General features: G+C 39.3%; 1 protein-coding gene across 1 annotated transcript in view; it reads left to right on the top strand.

Annotated features, from left to right (window-relative positions):
- The window catches only part of LOC120027327 (sodium/hydrogen exchanger 3-like), a 74910-nt gene that overhangs the window by 13261 nt on the left and 49411 nt on the right, over window positions 1-12238 (top strand). Inside the window, exons 2-5 of the mRNA XM_038972247.1 lie at window positions 1234-1536; window positions 1831-1991; window positions 7237-7315; window positions 7971-8148. Of these exons, the coding sequence (XP_038828175.1) occupies window positions 1234-1536; window positions 1831-1991; window positions 7237-7315; window positions 7971-8148 (721 nt within the window). The remainder of the gene's footprint in view (window positions 1-1233; window positions 1537-1830; window positions 1992-7236; window positions 7316-7970; window positions 8149-12238) is intronic.

The raw sequence follows: 12238 nt of genomic DNA, 5'->3' as shown, positions 1-12238 counted from the left end.
TCTTTACACCAACAGGAAGGCGTATAGAGTGTCAGCAGACTCCTAAGTGTTAAGACCATGTATGGGCATCAAGTTGAAAAGAGCATCGATTTCTGACATTTCACTTCCTGGTCAGGAAAAGTGCTGCAGAAGGACTTCTGTTTCACTCAGAGAAATAATTCCAACTCTTTTAGAAACTAGAAAGTGTTTTCTATCCAAAAAGAATAATAATATTCATATTGTACGAGCAAGATTTGAGTAGGAGGCCGTTTGAAATGGGCACGATTTCACTGGCTACTCAACACTTTGCCTTGCAGCCATGTTTTGTGAATCTGGGCCCAGGGCCTGGTTTCGCAAAAGCGTTTTCAGGCAAAGTTGATTGTTAGAACCTTCGTAGGAGCATCATTAAATCTCTGAGCTGTTTCCCAAAACCATTGTTTCTAAAGTTTCTCTTGAAACAGCTTGTTATTTAATGACTCCCTCAGACCACTCGTAGAACAGCTAAGGTTGTCGTTAGATGCTTTTGCGCCCTTCCGGGTCACTTTATACTCAGAAGATATCCCCTAAACATAAAATCAAGATATTTATCTGTCTTCCTGTGACCACCGATAACTTCAGAACAAATGTGACTACACATACAAAGTTACCAATTTCTCTGCATTGTTACTAACAAACGAAAAAAATTTTTTTGATTAAATGAAAACCGAGATGACTGTATTAGAAATATAAATACAGTGTAGGCTACATACTGTAGATCTGTTATTTCAATGACATTACAATCAATTTCATGTTTTAGAGTTTAATTGAGCTATTTGTATGTTACTGTCTGTAATTTTTGCATCAATACATTTCAGTATGTTTAACATGTGCACAATAATAGGTGATAATATCTCTCTAGGATCTGATCCCTTGTCAGTATTGTGGATTAATTATAATGTTATAATGTTAAAATATGAAAAGTAGAATGCTGATCCGAGAGCAGTGCTGCCTTTCTTTCAATCCACGACGCACTTAGTGAACGTTTTCTCTGCATGATGTTTTGGGAAATGCGTGTTACATCTTCGGCCATTGTAGGAAAGATGCATCATTAAAACATTCGTAAGCCTAAGTACAATCGCTATGGGGAAACCGGGCTCAGGTCTGCTTGACTTGGCTCCACCTGAATCTACCAAATTATGAACTTTTGTCTTTCATTCACTCTGCGTATCTCTGAATTTGTCTCTTTATTCCTTGTCTTGCTCTGTTCACCAACAGTATTCCAGCTGAACCCCGGCCTGACCAGAGTGATCCCGGAGAGCGGCCTCCTCATTTGCATCGGTTGGGTCCTGGGCGGCATCATCTATGGGGCAGACAAGGTGCAGACCTTCAGACTGCAGCCCTTCACGTTCTTCTTCTACCTGCTGCCCCAGATCGTCCTGGACGCGGGCTACTCCATGCCCAACAAGCTGTTCTTCGGCAACTTGGGCGCCATCCTGGTTTACGCTGTTATTGGCACCTGCTGGAACGCTGCCACTTTGGGACTCGCCCTTTGGGGGTGCTGGTTGGGCGGGGCCATGGGTAAGGCAGGCACACCTATGCGTCCCAAATAGCACCCGATTTCCTATGCTAGTGCACTACTTTTGACCAGATGACCCTGGTCAATAGCAGTGCACTATATAGGGAATAGGGTGCCATTTGGGACAGGCCCAACCAAAGCCTGAACTGACCACCATAGAGCAGATCAACATAAAAGACAGGTTCTTCTATAGTTTTCCGATGACTGAAACTGGCATTTGTGAGGTCCTCAGAGTTAATGTGTAAGATAGATCAAAGGTCTGAGATCATAACACCTTTTACCCTGGGCCTCTGTAGGTAATATCGACACTGGTCTCCTGCAGTTGTTGTTGTTTGGGAGTCTGATTGCTGCTGTGGATCCCGTGGCTGTGATTGCTGTGTTTGAGGAGGTCCATGTCAACGAGGTCCTGTACATCCTGGTGTTTGGGGAGTCCCTTCTCAACGACGGCGTCACAGTGGTCAGTCTCACAAACTTGATCATCCTCATTCATCATTATTAGGTTGCGTCCCAAATTGCACACTTTTCCCTATATCAGCCATACTCAATAGGCGGTGTCAATGCGGACTGTGGGCCTCAAGCTACAATGTCGTTATTTGGCAGGGCATCAGCAGTTTTACTTTTTTATTGTCAGTCATTGCTTACCTTAGAGAGCTATTTATTACAGTTAATCAACTAGCCCATGTCAGCAAAAAAATTTAGCTAGGTTTTTCAGACCATTGATTTTGTTGTAATGTTCGAATTGCTCAGATATCACATGAACACACATAAGAAAACATGGAAAAATCTATTTAATTGCAGGATATTAGCTTTAAAACTGCACAAATGTTTTTTTTTTCACTACGCCCATTATGACAATCCGATAATGACAATATCCATCTGGACCTTTCCCATCCTAGGAAATATGCGAGGTTTTACCTTCTGAAATAGTATTTGAATACCCCTGTCCTAAATAGTGCACTACTTTTGATTAGCTTCCTTTCAGTTGGTAGCCTACTGTTCGTATCGTTCCATTTTCTTCCTCTGAAAACGCTTTCACGTCCGTGTCGTTGTTGCTGAGGATCATTAGCCATAGTTGATCATACTTCATGTAAGAAAATTGACATGTAGGCTAATTAAATCATTATGGAGAGCAGACCAAGCTGTAACAGTTTGAACCTGACGCATGGCACAATAGTTGGGCCTGTCATCCCACTGGGCACACCACGTCATTTCAATGTGGACATTTAGGTAATATTTGCTTGAGATGTTGATCAATGAGATTTCAACCGTTATTCACCCACTCAAAAAGGCAGACGGAGTTTGTTGAATTCCCAATGTGTTATAACACTTCTTTCAACCATCTAAAAGCACAAGCACATACCAATGGATAAACAATGTCTTATTTTTGGTTTAGTTGTCATCTAAATGTGTTTCGACCAATTTAAATGCACAGAAAAGTACAAGTGTCTTTATTTATACCACAACTTAATTGTGTTATCACTGTGCTTCATCTAGAAACACAATCAAATGACCTGAATTGCAGTTGAGATTACATTAAAAGTACATAGTGCAAGTCATCAATGCTGTTCGAGATTCTGCGCAGATTATTATAGCAATTGTGAAGAGCTCTAAAAAAAGACCTGCATCCTTTTCATGCTACAGTGTCTTCAGAAAGTATTCATACCACTTGACTTATTCAACATTTTTTTGTGTTACAGCCTGAATTCAAAATTGATTAAATATACACTACCATTCAAAAGTTTGGGGTCACTTAGAAATGTCCTTGTTTTTGAAAGAAAAGCTACTTTTTTGTCCATTAAAATAACATAAAATTGATCAGAAATACAGTGTAGACATTGTTAATGTTGTAAATGACTATTGTAGCTGGAGGCCCAGCTTACAGAGGCCCATTTTCAGCAACCATCACTCCTGTGTTCCAATGGCACGTCGTGTCTAGCTAATCCAAGTTTATCATTTTAAAAGGCTAATTGATCATTAGAAAACCGTTTTGCAATTATGTTAGCACAGCTGAAAACTGTTGTCCTGATTAAAGAAGCAATAAAACGGGCCTTCTTTAGAGTATCTGGAGCATCAGCATTTGTGGGTTCGATTACAGGCTCAAAATGGCCAGAAACAAATACCTTTCTTCTGAAACTCGTCAGTCTGTTCTTGTTCGGAGAAATTAAGGCTATTCCATGCGATAAATTGCCAAGAATCTGAAGATCTCGTACAACGCTGTGTACTACTCCCTTCACAGAACAGCGCAAACTGGCTCTAACTAGAATATAAAGAGGAGTGGGAGGCCCCAGTGCACAACTGAGCAAGAGGACAAGTACATTAGCGTGTCTAGTTTGAGAAACAGACGCCTCACAAGTCTTCAACTGGCAGCTTCATTAAATAGTACCCGCAAAACACCAGTCTCAACGTCAACAGTGAAGAGGCGACTCCGGGATGCTGGCCTTCTAAGCAGAGCTCCTCTGTCCTGTGTCTGTGTTCTTTTGCCCATCTTAATCTTTTCTTTTTATTGGCCAGTCTGAGATATGGCTTTTTCTTTGCAACTGCCTAGAAAGACAACCATCTCGGCAGCACTCCACCAATCAGGCCTTTTTGGTGGAGTGCCCAGATGGAAGCCACTTCTCAGTAAAAGGCACATGACAGCCCGCTTGGAGTTTGCCAAAAGGCACCTAAAGGACTCTCAGACCATGAGAAACCAGATTCTCTGGTCTGATGAAACCAAGATTGAACTCTTTGGCCCGAATGCCAAGCGTCACATCTGGAGGAAACATGGCACCATGGTGAAGCATTGTGGAGGCAGCATCATACTCTATGGGGATGTATTTCAGCGTCAGGGACTGGGAGACTAGTCAGGATTGAGGGAAAGATGAAGGAGAAAAGTACAGAGAGATCCATGATGAAAACCTGCTCCATAGTGCTCTGGACCTCAGACTGGGGGCGAAGGTTTCACCTTCCCACAGGACAGCGACCCTAACCACACAGCCAAGACAATGCAGGAGAGACTTTGGGACAAGTCACTGAATGTCGTTGAGTAGCCTAGCCAGAGCCAGGACTTGAACCAGATCGAACATCTCTGGAGAGACCTGAAAATATCTGTGCAGCGACGCTCCCCATCCAACATGACAGAGCTTAAGAGGATCTGCAGAGAAGAATGGGAGAAACTCAGGTGTGCCAAGCTTGTAGCATCATACCCAAGAAGACTCGAGGCTGTAATCGCTGCCAAAGGGGCTTTAACAAAGTACTGAGTAAAGGGTCTGACAACTTATGTAAATATTATATTTCAGTTTTGTATTTGTAATAAATGTGCAAACATTTCTAAAAAGCTGTTTTTGCTACGTCATTATGGGGTATTGTGTGTAGATTCATGAGGATTTGTTTTATCAATTTAAAATAAGGCTGTAAAGTAACAGAAATTTTGAAAAAGTCAAGTGGTCTGAATGCTTACCAAATGCACTGTATAACTATCCAAGCAGAGCATACATCTCCTTCAAATCTTGATATCTGGTTGCGTTGACAAACAAAAACAATTTAATATCCATTTTGTCTTCAATTTAATAACTTGTATGTGGGATTCACGTATCCATCTCAACCAAAAATCAAAATCAAATCAAATCAAACTTTAAATATACTTAACTTTTGAGGATTGAGATGAAGGCGTTTATAAAACATATTAAAACATACACCACATGACCAAAAGTTTGTGGACACCTGCTCATCGAACATCTCATTCTAAAATCATGGGCATTAATATGGAGTTGTTCCCTCCTTTGCTGCTATAAACAGCCTCCACTGTACTGGGAAGGTATTCCACTAGATCTTGGAACATTGCTGCGGGGACTTGTTTCTATTCAGCCACAAGAGCATTCGTGAGGTTGGGCACTGATGTTGGGCGATTGATTAATGATTAACTTGTAGACTAAACTTGTAATCAACCAAAGCTTGAAAACCCAGGCATACAGTATATGTATTGTCTATTTTTAGTTGGATCCTGGGTTGAAACACACTATATATACAAAAGTATGTGGACACCCCTACAAATTCTGGATACGGCTGTTTCAGCAATACCCGTTGCTGACAGGTGTATAAAATCGAGCACACAGCCATGCAATCTCCAGTAGACAAACATTGGCAGTAGAAAAGCCTTACTGAAGAGCTCAGTGACTTTCAACGTGGTACCGTCATAGGATGCCACCTTTCCAAATAGTGAGTTCATCAAATTTCTGCCCTACTAGAGCTGCCTCTGTCAACTGGAAGTGATGTTATTGTGATGTGGAAACTTAAATTATATTTTAAAAATGTAGATATGAACATTTGTTGTATCGCTGAGAAAAGGGGACACAGTCTTCCAGCCTTGGAAATCATCCACTGCTCTACACACATGAACTGAAATTAGGCTAACTATTACAAGTTTAGCAACAATAGCTGTAGATAGATCAACTTTCCAGTAGGAGGTGCTGCCTGGCATATACTTTTTTTCTGATAGTGGATATAATGTTGAAGATCTGACTTTGTTTCAGGTACAAATTCGACATATTTTATACAAGGTTTATCTATGTTGAAAATGGGTTACCATGATGACAAATCCTGGGGTAGAAATGTCACCCTCAAAACAACAGTTGCTGACTTTTTACAAATCCAATGTATTTTCCACGTAGATTCCACATCACAATTTGTTGACAAATTACATTGAACATTAATTCAACCTTTTTGTGCCCAGTGGGATTGTATTTAAGTAAAAGTTTTACCCTCAATTCAATCTTTGCAACGCTGGTTGAAATTAGATCAACCAGTACTGTTTTCAAAACCTTTGCAAATCTAAATGTGTTTTATGCTCATATTCCATATCACAATACGTTGATAAATTACATTGAAACAATGTTGATTCAGCCTTTTTTTGTGCGTAAGGCGCTCTAACCGTGTTTGTCCCATGATGCAGCCTAAGGTTGATAAAAAATAATATATATATATATTTCACTCTAAGTGTTTTTAAATCTACACATGGGTTTTGAAACAGAGATAAATATGCAGATGCATCTTTCATTAATCTCCATTCTGAACACCTTCTCCATAAACTACATACTAATGTTGTGCCAAACAAATTCAGTATTTAAAGGGATTGCTTTAGACAAATGAACCAAAAAACTCCTTGATCAAATTGGTAGGCCACCCAGTGGGTGTGTTTTCTGGCATTTAATTAAATGTATTCAGTGCGCACAAGGGTGCCACACACACCAACCTCGTTACACACGTGCATAGGGTAAGTCTGAATACGCCCCTTGGTAAGGAATAGGGTGCCATTTGGGACACACCTAATGTGTATACTACAGTTTTTTGCAAAACACATTTACTTAACTTTTTGTAATGTGTTAAATAAGAAGTATGTGGACATCCACGTGTAATGACATTCATCATTGGAAACCTTAACCCGACAAATGAAGTACAAAGGCAATACACAAGACAAGGCATGTTGACAAAACTGCACCGGTCAGTCACACGCTTTACTTCAGAGAATGCTGTCTGTTTGTAGGCCTACATAACATAAATCATATACAAATGGTCCAAGAATACCATTTTAATCTAATGGATTATATTACACAATTGATTCAATTAATTGACACACATTAAATCATGTAATGTTCAATTTATTTGGTTGCTTAACCTCCCCAACTCCTCAGTGACCGGTCATCTTTATTTCCATGCTCCCTCAGGTGCTGTTCAATGTGTTTGATGCATTTGTGTCGCTTGGAGGGGGACAAATCGACGCTGTAGAGATCATCAAAGGCATAAGTAAGTAAGAGCGCCACACCTTGGCTACGTCCAAAATTGCACCCTATTCCTTATATATTGCAATTATTTTACATAGTCATTTAGTCAAAATTAGTCATTTTAGGAGACTCTCTTATGCAGAGCAACTTACAGTAGTGAGTGCATACATTTTTCCCAACTTCCTTATATAGTGCACTCATCTGCGCTTTGTAAGGAATAAGGTGCCAGTGTTTGATTCTCAGGCCAACAAATAGAGCCCTGTCAGATAGTCAATAGGTACAGCTTATTGTGCCATCTTTAAGCAAACTGTAAGGGTAATGCAACAAGCAATAGAGTATGTAATCTGTCTAACCCAGGGGTAGGCAACCCTGGTCCTGGAGAGCGTTTTTTTATTTAATGACCTGGAAGACCAGGTATGTTCAATTTAGGCAATCACTGAACTGATAAATTAGCTCAGTTGGTCAGGTGGGGTATCTAGTTGGGGAAAAGTCCTACATTACCTGCGGCTCTCCAGGAACAGGGTTTCATACCCCTGGTCTAACCAACATTTGATGTATTCCTGAAATAATTACTTACTTTGTTCCCTGTTTGCCCCTATATGTCCTTCTGACTCTCTTCTTCTTCCTCCTCCTCTCTCTTTTATCGCCTTCCTCTCTTCCTCCTCTGCTCTGTGTAGTCTCATTCTTCGTGGTGGCGGTTGGAGGCTCCCTGGTTGGTGTCGTCTTTGCTCTGCTGATCTCGCTCCTGACCAGATGCACCAAGAACATCCAGATTATCGAGCCAGGCTTCATCTTCGTCCTGGGCTACCTCTCTTACCTCACAGCCGAGATGCTCTCCCTATCCGCTATCCTGTCGTAAGTCTTTCTGACTCTTATGTTGATTTATTAGGCCATTTACTGTATACCCTTTCTGTTAGGTTTTCAGTGGAACACCCCTTAACATGATATTTCCACTTAACTTGGCTTAGTTTTTAGATAGGTATTTCAGTTACTTAGTACACTCTTAGAAAAAAGGAGCTACTGTAGGGAAGTCGGCTGAATAAAACCAGGCCAATTCCAAATGCCTGGCAGTTGGCAGACCATACCCAATACACATCTACAACGGTAGAGATGAAAAGACGTCACTACCCAGCCAATCTTTTCCCCCCCAATGCACTCTGGTTAAGGCGTCTGTATGCTTCCCAGACGAAACAGTTTGGAAGAGTTTGTGCATATATTATGATAACATTTTGTGACGTTATTGTTTGTTTTGGACTTTTTGGCTATTCGGTCACACCAATTTTTGACCGAAGTCGGTAGCCATAGTCTATGCACCTTCGTTGGTGATTGGTCAACAGTAGGGATTCTTCAATAAAGTCTTTGTTGTCATTCAACGAGAGATGACTCGTTTTCATGCACATTTTTTCATTGAGAAACACTGCACCAAACATCTTAGGTGTAAAATTCCGCAACTAAGATCTACTTGGCAAAAAGGTCCAAATTAATGACAGATTTCTTGAGATATCACTATTTTGAGGGTGGTTATGGCATCTCAAAATGGACAAACAGTGTTATTGTCACTTTTTTCTCGTTTTTCAAGCGAAGGTCTTTTAAGGGAGTATGCAAGCTCATGGTTCGTGTGAAGCTGACTGAAGTATGCTGATGCCTTTACAAGATAACACTCCAGAGGGCCATTACATGGCAGAACATCCACTTCACACGTTATATCCAAGCCAGGGTGACGCAGTAATAGCAGGGGCCCGCCAAATGGTTTGCCCTGCTCTAAAAGGACAGAATCCAGACCATTCAAATGGAATCAGAAAAACCTTGCTTTTTGGGAGAAATCATTACATAAGGATCCAGGCTGGGAGGCAAGAAGTGTACTGACCCTATGATCATTGTATGCTGTAGAAATGCTAAATTATATTGTGTATTCTAAACTTTGTGAGTAACTTCTTTTTCAAAGAGAGCAGGTCATGTTTTGTATCCTTATGTAGGGAACATTATGCCCTGAACAATGACCCACCTTTCCCGGTTGTAAAAAGGATTTATCCATCAATAATGGAACAATATTAAATTCCCTAATGAAAGGAACTCTGCTCCCTGGGGCTAGGTGCACCTCCTGCTAAGCAGGACCACGGAATGTTTCAGCCAATCAGGCAAGGAGCCTCAGCACCTAGCCTCGCCCTCACTGTCCATTCGACCTGAACAATAAAAGCGTGGCTCGAATAATAGCCACAGCTGCCCAAAACCCTTCTGCTGCCCGGATATCAGCGTAGTTGGTAACTGGAAAGCGCCCCTTGCTTGTTGATCCCCTCGATCTCAATGAGTGGAAGCCAAACACCAATATTGGATTTTTAATGTCACAATGGCTCTCACAATAAAGATTGCAGATTACGCACCTGTTTTTAGGGTAATGTAATATACTTTTGACTCAAATCCAATTGCCCTTTACTTCCCATGAGGCGCCTTTGTAATGTAACATATGAGGATGACTCACCAGTATGTGGAATAGTAAGAAATGAAAGTTTCGGCCTTATAAACAAACTTTTTCATGCAGAAAGCCCACTAAACAACATTAAAAAACACAACTTCAAACACTTCTTAATGCTATTCATTAAACTCTAACATCCAGTAATGTCTCCATTATCAAAATAATATATTATGCCCACATCTAGAGATGAACAACAATGCAAGAAGTTGTAACAGCCCATAGAATTTACAGAAGGGAGGGAGAGGGGAGGAAAGTCATGCATGGCGGTCTAAGGCAGGAGAGAAAGAGTTCTCGTTAAAATGTTCTTGTTAACAAAAACGTCACTGTACTCTGAGAAATGAACCAGACTTTAGCATCCTCACACGGGCATCACCATAATGTAGCGGAGTGGCCTAACATTATTATAATGTCTAATTAATTGATTAATTAATTATGGAATATAAAATATACATTGAATAAAAATATGATTTGAATGGATTGCCAAGAGTGTGCAAAGCTGTCATCAAGGCCAAGTGTGGCTACTTTGAAGAATCTCAAATATAAAATATATTTTGATTTGTTTAACACTTTTTTGGTTACTGGGTCAAAGACGTATAAGGTTTTCAAAGTAGCAAAAAAATAAAACAGCAATTACAATTCCCTAAAATACTTTTTTTATGTTAATTGGAGTGTCACCTATGCCCTTATTTGAGTTATATTCAACAATAAAGCCAATAATTAACTTTTATTGTGATTCATATGAATGTACCCTAGTAAAATGTCACACTAAGTGTTAATAAAAATAAGATAATTTTAGGCTATACAATGATAACACTTAATCAAAGTTTAAAAGTTAAATCAACTCCCTCTCCCTTTCTCCCTCAAACATGTTTTGTTACTATTTCATTGCTAATGTTAATAATAATCACTTTACTATAATTTGAGCCTGCGGCAACACTTTACATTGCATTACGTTGCATTATTACACGATTATTACATGATGTAATTATACATTGTTACACCTTAACTGGTACATTTCTATTCAATGCAGGTACACAAATGCAATTTCAAGATATCTACACAAAATAGCTACATAAAATGCCCATCAAACTTCAATTCAAACTTGAACAGTCTCGTTTTTTCATAAAGTGCTCCAAATGTGAAGCAGCTGTTAACTAATATAATTCATAATCCATTTTTAATCCATAATTGTTTGTGTGTGTGTGTAATATTATATTAACTAATATAATCCATCAGTTATACCTTAACTGCAGTGCAATAAAACAATAACTAGTGTAATAGTGAAAATTAATGTTAAAACTTCTTTGGGCTGCAAGCCCGAGGCTGGCCACAATATGACAACAGCCACTTCAAGTGCAGGGCGCGAAATTCAAAATATATTTTTTATAAATATTTAACTTTCACACATTAACAAGTCCAATACAGCAAATGAAAGGTACACATCTTGTGAATCCAGCCAACATGTCCGATTTTTAAAATGTTTTACAGCGAAAACAGCACGTATATTTATGTTAGCTCACCACCAAATACAAAAAAGGACAGACATTTTTCACAGCACAGGTAGCATGCACAAAGCCAACCTAACTAACCAAGAACCAACCAAACTAACCAACAAACAACTTCATCAGATGACAGTCTTATAACATGTTATTCAATAAATCTATGTTTTGTTCGAAAAATGTGCATATTTCAGGTATAAATCATAGTTTATATTGCAGCTACAATCAGAAATTGCACCGAAAGCAGCCAGAATAATTACAGACACCAACGTCAAATACCTAAATACTCATCATAAAACATTTCTGAAAAATACATAGTGTACAGCAAATGAAAGACAAGCATCTTTTGAATCCAGCAAATATTTCCGATTTCTTAAGTGTTTTACAGCGAAAACACAATATAGCGTTATATTAGCTTACCACAATAGCCAGAAACACAAGCCATTCCCCAGTAGCAAAAGTTAGCGATCGTAACAAACCAGCAAAAGATATATAATTTTTAACTAACCTTGATAAGCTTCATCAGATGACAGTCCTATAACATCAGGTTATACATACACTTATGTTTTGTTCGAAAATGTGCATATTTAGAGCTGAAATCAGTGGTTATACATTGTGCTAACGTAGCATCTTTTTCCCACAACGTCCGGATATTTTTCTGACACTTTTTCTGACACACATATTCTGACCAAATAACTATTCATAAACATAACTAAAAAATACATGTTGTATAGGAAATGATAGATACACTAGTTCTTAATGCAATCGCCGTGTTAGAATTCTAAGAATAACTTCATTACGACATCCAGCTTAGGTATAGCGAGAGAGTACCCAAAAGCTGGGCGCAAACGACTAGCACAACATGTTCGACAGATATATGAAATAGCATCATAAAATGGGTCCTACTTTTGCTGATCTTTCATCAGAATGTTGTACAAGGGGTCCTTTGTCGGGAACAATCGTTGTTTGGATT

Source organism: Salvelinus namaycush, chromosome 32 (genome assembly GCF_016432855.1).
Source record: "Salvelinus namaycush isolate Seneca chromosome 32, SaNama_1.0, whole genome shotgun sequence".
Classification (NCBI taxonomy): Eukaryota; Metazoa; Chordata; class Actinopteri; order Salmoniformes; family Salmonidae; genus Salvelinus; species Salvelinus namaycush.
Note: the sequence above shows the minus strand (reverse complement) of the source record. Positions and strands in the feature narration are given on the sequence as shown.